The sequence below is a fragment of the Arctopsyche grandis genome, chromosome 1 (genome assembly GCF_051622035.1).
Source record: "Arctopsyche grandis isolate Sample6627 chromosome 1, ASM5162203v2, whole genome shotgun sequence".
Classification (NCBI taxonomy): domain Eukaryota; kingdom Metazoa; phylum Arthropoda; class Insecta; order Trichoptera; family Hydropsychidae; genus Arctopsyche; species Arctopsyche grandis.
In genome coordinates this window covers 25,145,418-25,167,642 of record NC_135355.1, presented here as the reverse complement: position 1 = coordinate 25,167,642, position 22,225 = coordinate 25,145,418, and the positions used below count along the sequence as shown (strand labels likewise).

Sequence of the window (22,225 nt, the reverse complement as noted above, 5' to 3'; positions counted from 1 at the left end):
ATACTGTACAGCAACGCTCGTTTTAGGCACGTTCATGCTTGTTATGGACAAGTGTGAGACGAAATCGGCTTGTATTTACATTGCAGAGCGCCACGATACGGCTCAATATTGCTTGCGTTGTATCGTCGAGTCTATATTGTCACAATATGATGTTATCGAAAATATTCACATCCACACGGCAGTACTGTCATTAGAAAGGGTGCGCTCGTCACCATGATGTCATATCATGCGTGAATATTTCCACAATGGCCAAAGAAAACCGGTTCTGTTTGATACGTTTCCGTGACAAGGTACTGCTGTATAATATAAATAGACCGAGCCGGTTGCTGCTGTTTCAGTACGCTACGTCAATATTACGGAATATATGAATATGTCCATATACATACATATGTACTAATATTTTTAGTACTGTTGTTTACGTGCAGTTGCCTTGAGTTGTACTAGTATAAATGAACCTGTAATCTGTAAGCCAACCCAATCTAACCCAACTTACCCCCTTCCTAATCTGATTAATCATATTAAATGGATAGTATAAACAAAAGATAGCTTATAACATTGTTACATGCATACATATGTACGTGTATATATGCATAGTATGTTCGTATGTAAAAATTAGGATGAAATTTGAAATTTTTTACTTACATACATATGTATCATATCATCTTGTGTATTGTTTACGAACTTTTTCTACCTCGTTCTTTGATTCAGTACAAAAAATAGACATGAAATTTAAAATTTATAACTAATTATAGTATGAAAAACATACCTGATTATGCAAAACGTCGTGTACGCTATCTAGGGTGGCTAAAAAGTCATGTAAATCCCCACCGAGGCAACGAAGAGCTCTCTCCAACCGATTGGAACAACATCGTGCTACCAGCTCGTTGCCTAGCTGCTCCAAAAAGTGTACAGGATCCAGCGCTAAAAACAGCAGTTACACACGTATCGTACATATGTACATACATATATAGAGAGTACACGTGAATGAAAATAGAAAATTTGGCTCTTTCGCGTAATAAATCTCAGACTTAAGTATGCATGAAACGAGATTATCTCGTAAGCGGATTTCGACTTTCTCCCTGCGGATTCGTCCGCAGTTCCGTTTTACATTGTTTTGATCCGTTTTCACATTTTTCAGCATTCGACTCCCACCCCCTACTACTTTGCCCAACCCGGTCCGGTTCGGTTTGGCTCGGTTTCTGAAAACTGAGCCACTCTGACGACCCACCCGGGACTGGAAGCAGTAAAGCCGAAATCACGACCGTTCGTCCCCACGCCAATTCCAGTCCAAATTTCAATACATACATATGTACATATACCTATGTATGTATGTGTTGTCAACTAAGAATATTTTTCATTTTATTTTTAAAGTTGACTATAACAATAAATAGTGTTTAAACAAAGTTATCTATAAATTTATCGTTTGTATAATAAAGTAAATAAGATAAAATTTGAATACAGATATTTATTTTATATGTTCATATAAACATTAAAACTACATATACGTCTATATGCTTGTTTAGTGACAATTAGAATTTTCCCAATGAGCGAGAAGAAAAAATCAGGATCTGTTAATGCAGGGTTTCCCAAACTTTTTTTGAAATGAAACACTTCGGAAATCCGGAAATTTAACGAAACCCTAAGTTTTCTTTTAGGTTGGGTAATGTATAGCAATAAAAATAAAAATAAAATGTTATTAAAAACTTACTATTTATTTTTAAAATATATGTATTCTAACGTAGATATTATGTGGGTGGCGCTCGTGGACCGATGGTTTACGAGCGCTAATCCCCTGATCTCTCATTCGCCCCCAAAAGGGGCTCGACGTTTAGAGGGGATATGACGGCCGATAGGATCGCGCGACTCGTCGACCAATAGGATCTCGGGAATATATGCATGTGTATTGCGCCCAATGAGTATAAATATTAGGCGCTCTGGAACTGGAAAGCATTCTGAGCTGGAGAGCCGATGGGTGCGGACCTAATAAACCACTTCTACAACACTACTGCATCCTGGAAACCCCTCTTCACGTTCACGCAACAGTATAAATATAAATACTGATCTATACTGTGCTGATTTATTTTTGTCTCAAATCAGAGTCACTGATTGAATCAATTAGATTTTCATAATCACTTCCGCTTAAGCATACTGTATTAACTGTCACGAAAATCGACTATGAACTCACAAAATGGTCCATCCTAGTTTTCAAGCATTTATTTAAGGTCCTACCAGACAATCAGAATTATTAGATTTAACTGATGAAATACAAAATTGTATTTTTTTTATCAAAATATGCAAATTTTTCTTGGATTAAAAATTGAAATATTTTTTCCTTGTATTTTTTTGTGACATTGTAATATGTACGTTTCCCACAATTTTTTTTGCATACCCAATTTCTAGTCAAAATATCCGCCTGGACTGAGGTACTTGACGTCATCAGTTGACCATCACTCGGCTTTCAATATGAAGTAGAATATGTTAAAATGTTTTGCAGTGTATAAAACCATTCCAAACTTTTGCGGAACACCTACATATTTAGGTTCCGTGGAACACCAGTGTTCCACGGATCAGAGTTTGGGAGACTTTGTGTTAATGGATAGTGAAAAATTTCAACGAAAAATTTATATTTTTATAGAAAGTCTTTTTAAGTTATGTATGTATACATATTATTATTTTATTATATATTTTCACGTATGTATGCACAAATTTACATAATTACGTATGTTAAAATGTAGGTTTCGAAAGTGGAGATTTTTGATTTCATTCCAAGATAAAATTTTTCACATTATAAAATTGGCAACAAAGCCAAATGCAGTACTACAAATTTATCGCTCAAACATTTGCAGACTGTCAATTGTAAATATTATATGTATTTATGCAATTATAAATTACATAGTAAAATACAAACTTTTATTTTCTTTTCATCTGCTCAGTTATTATATTTATTATATGAATCATTAGAAAGAGTAATAATAATCAGCAGACGTAAAAAACAAGTCGGATGAAAGTGAATAATTTGAATTAATTTTTTGTATAAAATACTGATTTTACAATGTCGCTTGAACGCAAATTTTTTTTTTTCAAAAACATTACAGCCTATAATTATTTTGAATGAACCGTCCCAAAAGACATTGGCTAATTGGAAAAATCTCTCGCTGAGAATTTTTATCGTGTTTCACTAATATATTTTCTGTTCGTTATTTTGAACCTTTTCGGCGTTCATTCCCGTCACGAACGATGGGAATCTGATAAATGACGCTCTTCTGAGCGCGAGGCGCCAATTTGAATTTCAAATTGGAGCTGTTTTTGTATAGGCGACATGGAGTGTCATGATTCTGAGACATTATTTTTTTTTGCACACGTTAAATTCAGACCTCATAATTATATATCGAAAACTGAAATACTTTCAGTTCAATGCAAATTGAAATGGGAAAAAACGTCCTAGTAAATACATACATATTATATTTCATACAAACAAGCACTTCACTCATAAACTTATTAAGCTTTTCATGCAAAATATATTATAATCAGTTGAAATACTATTGAAACTAAATCAATATTATAAAACCGATTAAATTTTAAATACTTACTCTCGTCTGCAGAAATAGTTTCATATATATCTTCCAAATAGGCGTAATTGCTGCAATTCGTCACGTCTGATGGTAATTTGTCTCTGTAATAAATCAAAGTGTTTTAAATAAATAGGTGTACCTTCAATCTAATCAATTTTGTCGAAGGACATTAAAATTGATTCATTGTAATTGGCAAAACTTAATGACAAAGTAACGTTTACAAGTATTTTCCTGTATACCAGTGGTTATTTTAGAAGCATTCAATTAATAGTTTAATTAATTTTTAATCGCATTTTATATTTATTTTATTCAGATTAAATATGAATTTTTGAACCTTTTGATAAACCTAAATCTTTTGAAATTTTTCAAAAGATTTTCGAATTTTATTGATCATCTCACTACAAAAGTTGTAATATTATGTATTTAATCAATTGAAAAATTAAAATTTGGCTTGATTATTTAAATATCAATTACAATACAAGTAGATATTAATAGTAAAATAATAATTTTTGAAATTCTAGAGTGAACGATATACATATGTACATATGTACATAATATGTATGTTGTATAATCATAATATTATAAAACTGCACTTGAGAAAATAGCACCTCACTATAAAATATAATTCAATACATACATGTTGAAGTCAATTAATTTTGTATGTGCCTTGTACTGAAATGTTAATGTAAAAAATATTCAAAATGAACAAATATAACTATACGGCACTACGGTATTTAATTTGCACAAAATATGTTCAAAATGATCTTCTTTTTTTACACATACATGTATGTCTACTGTCAAAATAGAATGATAAAACATTTTCGGACAATTTTCTAGTCATTTTTTCGAAACAAATAACTGTCACTGTATCTAATATGAACAAAATGGAAAATATGTGTATGCATGCACGGACATGTGTATAAGAAAGTATAAGGCCGAATAAATTTGGGGGCTCTAAAAGGGATGGAAAAAGGTCTCCACGTCCTTGTTAGCCTAAGTATTGGAATATTATGTCGAAAAAGGCAACATCAGCAAGAGTGGTTGTCGTGTCGTAGCAGCAATATTGTATTCGGTGAAAAATTTTTTTTGACAAACTCTAACTTTAATTAAATACATATTATTAATATAAAATAAATATTGTGGATTCTAATAATATTATGAATGTAATGTATTTAAATTTTTTACTTCAAAGGAATGCTTCCATTTTTGTAATGATACTTTTTATCTGAAAAAATCCTACTCTGAAAAGTTAGATAAATATTTGATTGAATAACACGTTTTATCACGAAATTATTTCAGAGAAAACTAGTAACCTGAATGTCCTGAATATTCTTCATTTATTTTTTGTTTTGATTTGCTATGTAAATATATGAAAGATATTTAAAAACAAAAGTCAATGTATAACACAAAATTCAATTACATATAACGAAATCCCTTTGAAGTATGATCACTTTGTTTCGTGTAAATTCAATAAAATGGTAAAATATGAAAACTATGATAAATTCACTCACAAGAAAATTCTTGTAGTTGAAAATTATTCGAGCAATTAGTAGGTTGTATTTTCGTCCTTCGTAGATTAATTCACAATTCAAATGTTTTCTAACTCGTTTGTCGTCAACCCCTTCTCCTTTAGCCGTTAATATGTATGCAAATTTATTCTGAAAGTTTTGCGTTAACCCTGAAGGCTGCGATGTTTATGGATATGCGATATTGGAGGGAATGAAATTCTAGAACACAAAGCTTTTTAGCGAAAACGAAATTTTATTACCGACAAAGTAGCAAAAAGAAACGTACTCGTGCGATTCTAGAGCGCACAAAGCGATATATAATACACTCTCAAATAAAACAAAAAACCAAAAATAGAAATTGTAGCCTGGGAGTATTTTATATCAATGTACATATATGTAACCGATATCGAATAGCTTAATACTTAATATATAAATTATTTTGTTTAAATAATTTTCCACGTAACGAAAAATTTTATTAATAAAATCATCAAATAATAACAGAATAAAATCGATATTTACTATAGTAATTTACAAATCGCATAGACGTAATTCGATACCACAGAAAAATCGGACCTATTATATATCTTAAGCCCGAAGTCCGCCAAGGTTCTAATTTGGGCTATCTTGATAGTGTATCTAATATGATCATCCTTAGTCGAAAGCTGTCACCCAGAATCGCAAATACATATGTACATATATACATATGTACAAACATTATTTTTCTATATGTAACCTTTACATATATTATATGTATCATCGCTACACTGCATTTACATGAATAATATTATATGTATGTACATACATATATTAGATTATTAAAATCGCTTGAAAGAAACTAAAATGTAAATTAGAGTGTACATACTTTCCCGAAAATTTTCCAATAATATCAATCAATCCTTTTGAGGTATTAGAGTTGGGGTGTAGATATTAAAGAAAAGCGGGGGTGGTCTGAGTTCAGCCGAGAGTTCAGGAGGTAAAAAACAATGCCAATTAGACGTCTATTAAGTGTGAAGCCGAGCAAAAAAGTTCGCCGAATCTGCGCTCTGCTGGAACGGAGATCACAAATCGGGCATCTATACAGGCTGACGGGCTCAGGGTAAGGGGGGTGGTATAATTTTCTACGACTAAAGCAACAATGGAGGGTGGTTTTGTTTCGGCAAATTGTTTGTGTCGCTCGCATAAAACCATTGTGGCGAATATAATTTACGAGCCACTAGACGGGCGTGTGACGTTCAATTCCACGTGGATATTAAAATATACTACCCAAACCCATCCCTTTCTATATTCTATTAAATACACGGACGTGTATTTATGCGTATATAATGATGAATTTACATTTGAATCGAGGTAAATTCCTGAAACCCATTGGCAACTCTGCCAAAGTCTGCATACCGAAAGCTTAAGGAAGTATTACATATATACTATAATTATAATTTAATTAGATAGTTGTATTATGTACATATATGCTATTATTGTATTTATATGTTTATTTATGAAAAGCTAAAGAACTACTATTAATTGCTTATTAACGTAGGAATTTATAATTGTCAAATGAAAAACCTGTTTAAACCATTAATTAAAAGTTGATTTGCATTACGCTCGAAAACACATGGTTACACATTATAAAATTTGACCATAAGATTGGCAAATATTAAGTTAAGCAAATTACTTGTAATTGTGTTACAATTGAATCGTCGACTGAAGTCAATATTTTTAGACTACTAAAAGAAAAACTTAATACGTTAGTACGACACTTTTTTCAAACGGAGTCTTACCATATACTTTTATTATTATTTTTTTTTAAAACAAACTAGATTTATTCCACCTGCATTCAACCAAATTTAATAAATGTGTTTTTATTATAATATTTTCATTGTGTTTTCAGATACTTTTATTTATTCCATTATTAAGTATTTTGTGATCAGACAAACGCATTCTTCCTATCCACTGTGCAATGTACTCAAATATTATTTATGTAAATAAATGATTATATTAAAAAGTATGTTTGAAAAATACGTTTCATCTATTGACAAATAAACATATGTATAAATTATATACACTTGTGTATTTATTTATTTGGGATCGTGGAAGTTTCATTTCTTTTTTTTTTTTCTGTAGTGACGCCCATTTCAGTCACCGAGGGCAAATAGTTCATCTAACTTTACACATTACCGAGTCGATTACCCGCTTCATAAATAATTGAAAGCCTTCCCATCTCCAGGGTCGTATTATGAATAAGTAAAAAGGGACCTTCGTCGACACTTGCCACACTCTGATTGTTCGAAAGTTTAGCGCGTCTCATCTTTCAAAAACACTCGAAATAAACGACCCCATTCTATTTTCTCACTCCTTCCCATTGTTTCAAATACTCGTTCGCTTATATTATGCTTAGTTTTATCTAAGACCGAAAAATATTAAAATACAAAATAAAACACGGCAAAAGTTTTTCGAACCTCATCCGAGTTCGTTCAAGACTTTTTAATGCGAAAAGCTTGTTTAAAATATCATCGAGTGTTTTTAATTTGTTTGGTACAGCGGTTTGGAAATTTGATGAAAATTGAAGTATGTACTTACAAACATCGATATTTGTCTGTAGAGAAGTTTTCTTGACACTCTTTTGCTTTCAGCGACTGCAGTGCTGTCTGCAATGATTCGTTCTGTAAAAAAAAAGAATTATTAAATTTCAAATTCAAATATGTACATTATAAAGTTTGTTTTATGACGTGAGTCATGTGCACTTTGAACCCCAGCAAAATTTCCTTGCATGGAATATACACGAATTTCTCATTGCATCGGTGAATTTTGCATATTGTGGCGTGTTGCACGGGAACGTCTTTACTTATGTACTTTGATAGCTTTATGTAATACTATACATACTATGATTTATTCAAGAATATTATAGTAAATATTACATACAATTAACGATATATAATGGCTTAAATTTTGACCATATTAAAACGAAAAAATTCGTTTAATCAAATAAGAGCTTCACGTACGAAATGAATATAAAAATAAAAATGGGTTGATTGTTGAAGATTTGGATTAAAAACGTTCACAACTTCATTGTGAACGTTATTTTATTCCAAACTATGAGTAATGATATAATAAATAGATATGATAAAATATTTTATTAGAATTGTCGTTCAAAATATTTCGAACTAAATCACGTGAATTGTAAATAAAATGTCTTTCGTGAAATACTTTCTATTATTATATTATTAAATATTATTATTATTAAAATACAAGATTATTAAAATTGAGATGAAAAATGATTGATGTAAATATATGAATGTACATACTTAGATAACAACTTTTTGAATTTTTCGACTTTAGAATCTCATTGTCGCTTTTGAAATTAAAAATTCGTCTAGACACCAAAAAAGTTTCAATATTTGATTCATATGAAATTTCTGTATGCAATAAATAATAAGCGATGATAGATTTGCGTCAACTTATTGTGATGCAAACTTTTAGAATTGAAATTGCAGTATATGAGTGAATTTCAAAGATTGGTAGCTATGTAACTTGGTCGAACTGGAAACTACCACTTATTTTCAAACTAATACAAGGTGTTCCATATATACATTATAAATTATAACAGCGGAAATTATGAATTCTAGGAAACTAGAAAATTGAAAAAAAATTAATCAACGATATTAATTAAAATCCTTTGAAGTGAGCTATTAGCACGATATATTTTATCACCGGTCACGTTTGATATATGTATGTACCTATACATACTCCCATGTACATAGATACATACATATGTATATGCTGTTTAAATGTTGTTGAATATTCATATTCATGTAAACAACAATACAAGGTTGCATATGAATAATTACTTCATACATTATTCGGTTAATTTAATTCGATTATCTAATATATAATTTGGAAAGAGACTTTGTATGTATGTAACCTTCGTTCATTGGGTCGTAAATCCGTGACGTTATTGAACAAATAATTCGATTTTTTCGATTCAAAGGATTTAAAGTCCCCGAGGGCAAAGGCGTCGAGGACGAAGCCGCCTTTGCGCTGGGGGCGAAGCCCTAGGGGGCGCCAGCGCCAGATTCTGGTATACATGCAATTTCGAAAGAGACTTACTATATATGTTTGTTTGTTCGTGACAGTCAATTAAAAAAGAACAAATATGTATGTACATAAGTATTTAAATAAATGTATATAAAATAAAACTATTCAATAAAATATTTACTATTAGATTAGTCATGTTTAAGCGGTTTATATTACAAAAACCGAGCGAAGCCGGGTAATACAGATAGTATGAAATAAAATGAATATCTGTATCAATATTTGTAAATTTGTTCCGTTTGCTTTAACGTCATTTCGTTTGACATTTGACGTACGTCAAAAGTGTGCACGTTTGCCAGTAAATTGAACTCGTACTAATTTCAGCAATAAAGAACAGTTCGCATGTCAATAAAGATTATTAGATTACATCAGTCAACTAACTCAATTGTCGCTGAATGTGAAAACTCGCACTGAAGATAATTGACAGGTTTTTCCGCATGACTGTTTCAATGTGCTCAGTATGATATAATATTTTTCTTTTATTTGAATAAAAGAATATAGAAATAGAACAATAGAAATAATATAACATAGTACACCTATAAAATATTATTTTTTCGACACGGCTGAAACTGTTCATCGCAATAACGAACACAATTCGCAGTTCCCGTGTAAATTAACGACGTTATTGGATAGCGTATGTACTCATTAATATTATATTTGTTTGCGTATCGATTAGTGTTGCTACGACCGAAATTTATATGAATTCAACGCGTAATTTAATTAATTGTCGGTTAGAGAGGTGGATACAGATTAAAATTGTTCCTGAGTTCGAGTTAAATTACGATAGTTGAATTTTCAATTTGCGTCAATGTTTATTTGAATACGAGAAATATGAATTTAAACTTATAATTTATTTTCATATATGAATAGTGATATACATATATATATATATATATATGTACATAAAAAATTATGTATGGTGAACGGACTATTTCTTACAATATTGTTGCCTGTGGTTTTCCATTGAATTTTTTTATGTTTTTTTTATTATTATTATTGGCTTTATGCGTCCGAGATCTTCGTTTGAGCAATACATTTGTGAATAATACTTGGATAGTCTTCTTGTTAGGAATAATCTTAGAACCGTATGTATGTGTATGTATAGCGGACATACAATATAAAAACACATGGTGGTGTTGTAAGAATGTGCATAAAAATTGTGACAATGGAGCAGTCCTTTCAGCAGAACTTTTCAAGATTACAAGAGATCCATCGTAGCAATCTATAATATAATAGGAAGAGAGAATAATACGAATAGAGCCTTTGATCGTATCGAGAATTGAATTACGGCATTTTTATCTTATGAGTTCGAGCATAAATCTTCAGGCCAAAATTACCACGAATTTAAATTTAATATTATATTTATACCAGAGTATATGTGTGCATGTTTCAATTTTTTTTTTGATCTTAAAACGAGTGGACTTAATCGAATTATGAAAGCTGGCGCGGTGTCGATACTGGCGGATTTCATTAAAAAATGAAAGGCAGAGACGGTGGAAGCGAAAAATTCGGATTAATATTTAATTTAGAGATCGGAAATCGTGGAGATCGGGGTCCACCACAGTAAACGTAGTCCACCGATCTGAAATACTGTGGGGTGGGAGGTAATTTGAAATTGGTTGTAAAGGCAAATAGGTCACGGAGGATTGATCGGGATTACAAGAACACCGACGCTGTGAACGTTGAAAGTTACGGTCGGTCTTGTCTGATGTTCGATGTCGACCTTTATGACGGCGGTTGTCACGAAGTTTATGTCGGTTTCAGCTATAAGCAATATCGGTGATGGTATTTATATCCTTACATGTTCATTGTTTTGGGATTAAACGTGGACAATTCTGAATTCATAATGAATCAATCCACTCTTGGAGTTTGTAGGCAATTCTACAAATAAAAAAAAATAGAAAGCTGTAACGATTCAATATGAAATTCCAGTTCAATGCACTGAACGGCTTCGAAGAAAAATGTGAAATACATCGAAGTTCGAGAGAAAAAGTCAATAGGCTCAATAAAATTAAGTCAATAGGTTCGAGAGAAAAAGTCGATAGGCGTTGTAAATTTTGCATGCATAAAGTAAACAAAAATACTACATGCTAAGCCTTTAAAGGTAGCGTTGAAAAAAAATGCATTGAACACGGGTCGTTTGATCCGTGTCATTAATTTGTCAACGTTTATAAAGAATCGCTTACACCGGAATTTCTGAATTTATAACGATAACAGAATTACCCGATGGAAATCCCTAACTGCTAAGTATTTTAGATTGTGGCTTGGAATTTAGATTGTGAGCATTACATTTTAACAACAATGAAGAAGATGGAACTAGTTTTGGAAAAATACATTCATTAATATACTTCTTAAATTTATTTTATATTGTTGCAAGATATATTAGAGAGTCTAAACACGCCTTAACAAAACTTGAAATCCTCGGCAGTAGTTATCTAGGGTTTGTTTGGATTAGCTACAATTTTTACACCTGCTTTCTAAATAATTCTAGTTGGAAATGTTGGCGAAATTCTCAGCGTGGCGGGCTTTCAACAGAAAAGACGTCAGCACTCAAAGGGTTAAACATTTAAAATCTGACAAAACGAGTGGAGAGCGGAAGGTCAAACAAACATAGCTACTGGCCATTGGCGGTGAATAAGCTGTCATCGTCTCCAAAATTTTTGAATTCTTAAACGTGTATATTACGATTATTTTTCACCAGCGAATTTACTAAGCAATTTAAATTTATATCGGTGACCAAACCACGCAAAATGGCAAATTAAGAAATAGTGTCAGATCAATAGGCGAAGTAAACCTATTGAAAGCCTTGTAAAAATATGCTTTAGTACATGTAATCGACACGATCTATTATGCAGCAGTACATACCACCGAAAGGTATCAAGCAGAAGAGATTTTCTTTGGCCACTGTGGAATATTCACAAATGACGTGGTGTCATAGTGGTAAATGCACTTGTGTGCAAGTGCATATATATGAGTATTTTTCGGAAACGTCATATTGTGACAATATTGATTCGATGATATGACGCAAGCAATATTGCGCCGTATCATCGTGCTCTGTAATTTTAAAGTCAATTCTTTTCCCGTTATGTTACATACATACACATATATATATATATATATATATATATATATATATATATATATATATATATACATACATATATATATATATATATATATATATATATATATATATATATATATATACACATATATACATATATATACATACACACACATGTACATATATATATCCATAATATTTATTTATTTTAAACAGACCATTGTGGCATAACAGGAATTCCTAAAGCGCCACAATGGTCAAAAAATATAACACAAAAAAGAAAAAAAACAAAATAACAATTAAACATAAACATGTACGTATGTATATGTGAGCTAATTTCGCCTTGCAATCTTTCAAAACATTTATGAACCTGCCCAAAACGGGTGGTGCTGTATAGTATGAATAGAAGTAGTCTTTTCCATGCAGTGTTGTGCCAAGCTGTTGACGTGAAGTGCTAACCGTTACAAGCGGCACTTCTGGTCAATTTAAAAATCATTCATTAACTAATAAAAATATAAACGGTGTTCGATTTGAAACTGTGGTAGACACGTACACAAACCATAAACTAATACACGTATACAAAATGTAGAAATAAGATTCATGAAAACTTTTAGTTTGGTTTGAAATATAAAGTTCGTAATACCATTGGTTTCAACTTCTAGCAATGGAAAATTTTATTTTCCCAATATGGAGTTGAAAGACGGACGCTGACACAAGCTTTATTACCCGGCTTTGCCCGGAGTGTATCATCATCATCATCATTTACAACCGTTCGCCATCTACTGCTGGATGAAGGCCTCTCCAACACGCTTCCACTCGTCTCTGTTTTGCGCAACACTCATCCATCTCACCCTGCACATTTTTCTAATTTCGTTCACCCATCTTCCTTGCGGTCTTCCTTTCACCCTTTTGCATTCTCTCGGGTACCATTCAAGCACTTCTTTTGTCCACCTTTCGTCCATCCTCCTAGTTACATGACCCGCCCATTGCCATTTCAATCTCTTTACTCTATCCACTATGTCCACTACTCTTGTCATACTTCTCACCCACGTGTTCCGCTTTCTGTTTTTCCTCGTTATGCCAAGCATACAGCGTTCCATACTTCTTTGAGTGCATTGGATTTTATGTAGCATCTTGGCGTTCAGTGTCCAAGTTTCACATCCATACGTCATCTCTGGCAAAACGCATTGGTCAAAGATCTTTTTCTTCAGGCAGAGCGGCATTTTTGATTTAAAAACAGAGTTCTTCCGTCCAAATGCACTCCATCCTAATTTCATACGTCTCTTTATCACTTCATCTTTACTAGCAGACATGTCAATTATTTGACCTAAATATAAATAATTATTTACTACTTCTACTGGTTTATCATCTAAGGAGATGCTATCAGGCATGCAATAACTATTGAACATTAGTTTGGTCTTATCTACGCTAATTTTTAATCCTACTTTTCTACTTTCCCTGTCCAGCTGTGTTAGTCTGTTAAGAAGTTCAGCTGAATCACGAGCTATTAAAACTATATCATCTGCGAACCGAAGGTGACTCAAGAAACGACCGTTGATGCTTACTACGGCTGTGTCCCACTCCAAGTTCCTGAAAACTCCCTCAAGCACCGCATTGAATAACTTGGGCAAGATTGTATCTCCTTGTCTGACTCCTTTTCCTATGCTAAATCTATCTGTACCTGAAAACATTTTAACCGAAGCTGTGGCATTCTTATATATTGCAACTAACAGCCCCACATAGGGTTCCGGTACTCCATGTGTTTGTAGAGCGTTAAGTACTGCATTGTGGCTAACTGTATCGAAGGCTTTCTCATAATCGATGAAACCCAGGCACAATGGCCGTTGATATTCGTTGGCGCGTTCGATTAGTTCGCCAACTACTTGGAGGTGGTCCATTGTGCTGAAATTTTCCCTAAACCCTGCCTGTTATATAGGTTGGTTCTCGTCGAGGATATTCTTCAGCCTTTCTGTAATAACCTTCGTGAAGAGCTTGTAGACCGCTGAAAGTAAACTAATGGGTCGGTAGTTCTTGATATCGCTTTTATCACCTTTTTTGTGTATTAAGATGATAGTTGCGTTATTCCATCCTTCTGGTATAGCTTGGTTCTGGATGCATTTGCTGAAAAGCCTAGCTAAGATATTATTTAAGGGGGAGCCGCCACATTTTAGTAAGTCAATGGGAATATTATCTTCCCCTGGAGTTTTACCGTTCTTTGCAGTTTTTAGCGCGGCCTCTACTTCGCTAGGCAATACTGCAGGAACCCTTTGGCCGTGTGTCGATTCCAGAGCGGGGAATTGACCGTTGTTGTTATCGTATAGTTTTGCATAGAACGTGTAAACTCTGTCTATGATTTCTTCTCTATTCCTAATTATTACTCCGCTCTCTGATCTGATTGCGATCATTTGGGTTTACCTAAGAAAAAATCCTGTTTGCACTTTTTCAGGCTACAGTTATTCTTAATGGTATTTTCTATTACCTTGCTGTTAAAATCCCTGACATCCCTGACTATTCTCTTTTTAATTTCCTTATTTACTAGATTGTATTCTTGCTTATTATTATCCCTATCTAAATTCCTTTTATGCTTAATTAGGTTTTTTGTTTCCGCTGAAATTTTGCTTAACTTAATCTGTTTCCTGAATCCACCTAATTTCTTACCTGTTGAAGTTAGAACCGAACAAATTACAGTGTTCAATTCCTCAATGTCTGCTTCTGGGTTTAATTTCTCGTATCTAGTTCCAAGTTCGAGTTCGAATTCCTTTTTCCTAGACCTTAGTTGAGCGAAGTCTGGAGAGCTACTGCATCCTTTTATTAATTTCCTACGTTCGCAATTTATATTAATGGCCATCTTGGCCCGGACTAATCTGTGATCGCTACCTATATCTACTTTACTTAAAACACTAACGTCTTTAACGGAGTGCAGGGCATTTGTTAGGATTAAATCGATCTAGTTTCTGTCTCCTTTAGGACTCTCCCAAGTCCACTTATTGTTTGTGTTTTTCCTGAAAAATGAATTAGTGATAAAGAGCCTGTTGTGTTCTGCGAATTCTATGAGGCGATCGCCTCTGTCGTTTCTTTGGCCGGTACCAAAATTGCCTACTGCTCTTTCTGTATTTTCCTTTTGTCCTATTTTTGCGTTAAAGTCGCCCATGATTATTTTAAAGTGGTGACGGCTATTATCGTATGCGTCCTGTATTTTTTCGTAGAAGTCTTCTATTTCCTCGTCTGGGTGGCTAGATGTGGGGGCGTACACTTGGAAGATTTGACAAGTGTACCTGATCGAGATTCTTAATACTACATAGCATATACGTTCCGATATGTCGCTTATTTCTATAATATTTCTTTCTATTCTCTTATTGATAAGAAACCCTACTCCTCCTATTCTACCATTTGGTAGCCCTCTCCAGTAGAGACAGTTACCACTTTTTAGGATTATTTGGTTTTGCTGTTTTCGTCTTACTTCACTAAGTCCTACTATATCCCAATTGATATTTTCTAATTCATTATCTAATGCAAGCACATTTCCTTCACTCGATAACGTTCTTACATTGTATGTAGCTACATACAGATTTCTATTAGCTAAGCTATCATCTATCGTCACTCTTACCTTGTTGGAGGTTTGGATATTATTTTTCTCGCATTTATCCAAGATGTGTTGAGAAAAAGGCGGTACTTGAGAGAGAATTCCATTCAAGGATTGAGTTATTACCGCCGTAGACTCTTCTCTGTATTCAGGTCAGGTGTCGGATTTTCATCCTAGGTATCACTTGGGTCACTTATGAGTTATTGCATGCCATTTAATAGGGTAGATCGTTAGTTATGATAATAATAGGTTAACAATTGTTATACTACTTTTCAGATGTTTAACGTGAAAAGCCTCTTTGAGACAGCGGATTTATATATGTATGTGGATGTGCTTTTCAATTCAATATTTTAATAATGAAATATAATAAAGATTATAAAGCTTCAAGGGTTAATTTAAAGTTAGTTACTTTGAAAAACTATAAGATAGTTGGGGAACAGAGTTCGTTAAGAATGATACAGATCTTTAACGTGAAATGTTTCTTTGGGGACAACGGGTTATATATATGTATACATATATTTATATGTGAGTGAGGTTTGCAATTGGATATTTTTAGTATCAAAATATTATATAAAATACTAAAGAGTATAAAACCCCAGCAGTAACTTTATTTGGATTAAATATAGAAATAACTTCATAGTAACTTTAAAATAGTTGAGAGACAGGGTTCATCGACCAATAAAATATAAGATTTATTGTTTCGGGCAAAGACGAAAGCAAATTTTGCGTGGGGGAGATTATAATTTATGGTCTTTTTTGTTTGGACCGAGGGTTAGTTAGTAGCAGGTACATATAAGGACGAGCGATACGATGAGCTCTTGACAAACTCAATAACACAGATTATGCAAATACACTGATTTTACAAATACACTGGGAGATAAATGCCTTTAACGATCGATCTGCTGATTATTAAAACACTTAAGTTATACTAGGATGCAATTAGTACAATAGGTGAGTAGATGGTTAAGTTTTAGAGTTGAATGCGTGCGGAGTTTGAGTATTTCGAAATGCAAAATGGGAACGAGAGCAAACGCGTGCGTTTCCGGGCGCGGTCGAACTCAAAAACTCATATATATATATATATATATATATATATATATATATATATATATATATATATATATATATATATATATATATATATATATATATATATATATATATATATATATATATATATATATATATATATATATATATATATATATATATATATATATATATATATATATATATATATATATATATATATATATATATATATATATATATATATATATATATATATATATATATATATATATATATATATATATATATATATATATATATATATATATATATATATATATATTACCTATTGTTATTTATACACGTTATTTATACGAAATCACTTTCGGATGGTGTATAAATAACAATAGATAAATAATATCTATATGTACATATATACATACATATGTACATACGTATGTCTACAGATATGCGATCTCTGGTTTCATGGCTCACGGTACGGTCGTTAGCTTGTTGAGCTGATTAATTACTTGAATAATGGATGGTCTCCGCAAATTGCTTTACACAAGTACCGCGTGTACTGAAAATCGTTTGCAGATTTCCACATCGATCAATTTCAACGACAAAGAAACCGAATTATCGGTGGATATTTTAACTGTTGCGTGCATGAAAAGAAAAAGAGAGACTAAACGAATCTAAAGATCGAAAAAGTGTAAAATTTATGCGAATATTAGATGGATCATATTTAAACCGAAAATTACATGGTCATAAAATTACTTTTAATTTTTACTTGGCATGTGATCAATCATTTTCATAAAAACGCTAATCATCAGGCGTACCCTTCGTATCTACATATGTACATATGTATGTATATATGGTTCATCAACTTGAATGATGTACATACATGTATCTTCTCGATATGAAATGATTAAACAGTACATGCATCAAAGCTAGTAAATATATACATACATATGTGTATACAATTTTATAAATTAATATTTAATTTTTTTTGCCAAAATATATGTGTATGTTCAATACGTACAAAGAAAAACGTTCTCAAATAAGCTTAAATGTTCCACGAATACTTATTTTACATTGTAGAATTATAAATCATGTTCAAAAAGGGATAATATTATATTATTTTGACATGCGGAATAAATGTATTTTTAGTATTGTATTAAAACAGTTTTGAAATATGGGAAGCGAATTATTTTCGACAGCGACATATATTTTTTTGTATCTACAGCGTCACTTGGAAAATATGAAACTGTTGATGGAAATTTAAAAACATATATATATATATATATATATATATATATATATATATATATATATATATATATATATATATATATATATATATATATATATATATATATATATATATCAGTGGCGTGCGGTCCATGGATGCGGTGGATGCGGCGCATCCCCTATAACTTTAAAAAGCCAAGAGTATTTTTAATAAATATTTGAATTTCGCTTCGATGTATTCTTAGTGATGTACGTGATTATGATGTAGTATATGAGTATATATATATATATTTCACATATCACGTGTTTTTTGTTACATGATGCATTATATAGGATCTTTTGATAATTTTTATTAAGGATTCGCATAGGCCGCATTCGCATAGGCCGGCCACAGGCGAGTGACGCTGGCGAGTAGACGCTGAGTGAAGTGCGCGCGCGTCATGGATTCGGAGTTCGGACCGATCCCATTTGCGCATGCGCACTATGAGGCTGTCATATTCGCGCGGACGCGTATATATATATATATATATATATATATATATTTAGGTAAATAGATAATACGATACGAAGTTTGTCTATTTATAATCTTTATCATACATAATGTGATATGAAGGAATAATCTATGATTCAATTACGAAAATAATAACCCCAATTATTAGTATAATGCCCGGTTTTATATGGCAAACCACAAATTTTAGCGTAATCACATCTCACTCACTCAAACTTTTACCGCACAGAACTGAGCATACGATACTTCATAGCTATTAAATCCAACTAAATTAAACCAAAACTAAAGCAATTTAATCCAAAGCGCAAATCCAAAATAGATTATTACATAATTTAGGAATGAATTCCGAAAATGAATACCACGTATAATTACTACAGAAATACTATGCGAAACTTTTAATTTGTCTCGTCGGTCGGCACTTGAAGTTGAACCTCGAAATCGCATTGTGTATTTTATTTTGGAACCCTAATGTGAACAGCAAGGGTTTCGCATTAATTGCATTGCATAAATGCATGTGCAATTTGGCGCAACCATACATACATAATTAATTGGATTAGTTGTAAAGTGTTGCGCGACCCGAATATCAACTAGTCTACATATTTGACGGAAATGAATTGCGAATATCGTCGGCAAAAATACCCGAAATCCAATAAAGTGATATTCAATATTAGATCGTATAGCAATATATCAGGACTATATTAGGTCTTGATCGGTTGCGTTAAGGGCTGAAGATCCCTTTATTCTCTGCGTGTGCTGTTCACGTCAAAATGTCCCCGCACTTGATACGTTAAGCTTAAAGCCACTTTCTCACCCACTGAAAAACGATAAAGGACTTTCAGTACCCTTTTTTTCAGTTCCGTCTAACCCGTATCAATTCCTTGTTTTAAAATGCATAGGGTGATTATAATTGTAAATGTGATAGTTCGGTCGGTGTTTGGTGGAAGATATGAGAGTATTAGAGATTGATTTGAGGCATGTTGGGATTGAAAATATTTTCAAACCTCTGGAAAATTACTAAAAATCATCATATTTTTGGGTTGTTGCTGAAATATTATGCAAAGTTGATCGCTTTTATTAATTAGTCGTTGAACAAAATATAAAACGCACTATGAACAAAAACATGGTATGTACATAGGTTTTCGATTTTTTATTTTATCTTTTTACTTGAAACACCAAGATAAACTAAATACCGACACCATTAAAAAATGTGTAAAATAGAAGATGATCACAAAATCCAATAATCATTGGAATATACATACATATAAAAGATTTCTAGTAAACGTATCATAAATAATGATAAGCTTAAAAAACGGTTGAAACGGTTGAAACCAAATTCTCGATTTTTAGACATTATAGATCTCAAATATTAGTTATAATTTTGTAAAAATAAATTAATAGTTTATTAATAACAAACATACCACTAATAATGAGTACATATGTATGTGTTAAATAGAAGAATTGATGTATTATTTTATAAATAATGAGTATTCGTACATTCAAATCCCAGTATATATATTTGTTGCTTAGTTAAATGGTTTTTGGAAAATTATTATGAAATATGAGTTACAATGTATGTATGATAAATAAAAGAATTTAATAAAAATAATCTAAGTGGAATTCAAAATAAAATAATGTTTTGGAAATAAATGATTCTGATAGATGACCTAAAAATGTAAGTATTGGAAATCTGCACAATAATTCAAAATAATAGAGAAAGATTGGACAAGCATGAATGTATGATGAAAGGCTGATTATAATGATGTAGAATTTCAGGTTTAGCACTTTTATACATACACATCTCTATTGTATGTTATATTTTTATAAATAAATAAATTAAAAAATAATAAATGTATTTATAGTGGCTAAAGTTGACTGCGCTTTTTCTCAGTTGTACTTTTTTACTGTTGGAAAGCCGTCGGATCGTTAGGCTCTACGAAGTGGCACTGAAAGTGAGTACGTTGGGGCTTTCCCAACCGAGCTCACTAAGACCGTAAATCTTCCAATCCATTACTTTAATACCGGGCTAGTAAATACTTTACTTAGCATAATGTATGCTAAGTAAGATTCTGATAGTCATGTTAGTGTGTTACACACGTTCGACCGACGGATTTGCTGGGAAAGTCAAATTAAAATTTTTCAATAATGTTACAATCGAATAAAAAAATACTTAATGGTAGCCTATATGTTTAACACCATTCGATTACTGGTTCGATCCACCAAAAACTGCTGGTTAGATTTGGGTGTTTCGTGACTCCAAATCGATCGTTTCTCTATCAAAGTTTGCCAATTTTATCTTATCATTGTTGAAACGGTTCCTCAAATTGGCAAATAAATCCTTTCCTGTTGTCACAAAAATCTTATGTATTATTGTGTATAATTTGTAAACATTATGCACGGAATCTAAATCTATAGATGTCTCAATAATCATCTGTACTTATTCTGTGTATAAATTGTAATAATTGTGCACAAAATCTAAAATCCATAGTTGTCTCAATGGATTAATTCTGTACTTAATTAATTGATAAAACTAATTCAATGGTCCTTGCGGCCATATATATGTGTGTAAAATAAAAATGTCGAATATTCATGTATGGTTTTGAATTTTGTATTAAAAATTTCTTGATGAACTCGCATTGGAGCGATCTGTAATAACGAGTGTACTTTGATTGATTGATTGAATAAAATATGTATGTGTTTAAATAATTTTCACATTTAATAATGTTTTTCTAATTTTTAATAGGGGGATTTAATTTAGTAAACATTAATCGCGAAAATCTTTCAGGCATCAAAATCTAAAATTTAAAAATAGTATATACAATTTGAGACAGTAAATTTCCTATATGATCTATAAAATCACTGTTTATTCCGATGCGTACAAAATAAATATTTATTTATAAAAGCACATAAAAAATATTTTTCAGTACAAATATTTGTGTATGTATTTTTGTTTTATCGTTTTAATTTTTATTACGTTTTGCAAACTAAAAATGGCATTAAAAAAAAATACTGTCATATCTAATTTTGAAACAACCAACACGATTCATAGTAAATAAAACATATATCAAAACCACAAATATATGTACACCTTTGTTATTTATTACTTAGCTGGTTTCTATTCATCACATCTCGTAAGTACAAACATGTTAAGTTTTTGAATACGTGGATACAACACGTATTTATTAAAACATGTGTTGAATGTTTGTATCGATTGAAATGCAAGAGATGCGAAGGAAGAAAAGGCAATCTTCCTTGCGGAAAAATGTCACACAATTTTTCCTCGGAAACAGTAGTGCTTCTTCGACCGTAATACATCAATGCCAAGAGCCAGAGATTTTCCAGAAGTATGTGAACCAGACTAAGATTCATGCCGAGTGATATATGAGCATACATACATGTGAATATTTTAGGTGGTCTACTTAAGATTGAGTTAAATAAACTTGGTGGAGAAAGGAGCTTGAATTTTAAAAGGCCAAAATGATAAAGCGAAGTCATACTTGTATTTTTACATACATACATATGTATATACGGAAATCATAGGGACTATATTTTTAGTGAAATATCATTCATGTATATTTAATATTAAGTAAACTTATATAGCTCATCGTTTTTGATAGCTTTTATAAATTTTGTAATTCGAAGCGC

At 31.9% G+C, this 22,225-nt stretch overlaps 1 protein-coding gene across 1 annotated transcript in view; it reads right to left on the bottom strand.

Moving 5' to 3' along the window:
* Gycalpha99B (guanylate cyclase 1 soluble subunit alpha 2) overlaps positions 1-22,225 on the bottom strand; it is a 65,761-nt gene that overhangs the window by 12,770 nt on the left and 30,766 nt on the right. Inside the window, 5 exon segments of the mRNA XM_077438834.1 lie at positions 494-500; positions 683-697; positions 767-921; positions 3,591-3,673; positions 7,655-7,737. Of these exon segments, the coding sequence (XP_077294960.1) occupies positions 494-500; positions 683-697; positions 767-921; positions 3,591-3,673; positions 7,655-7,737 (343 nt within the window).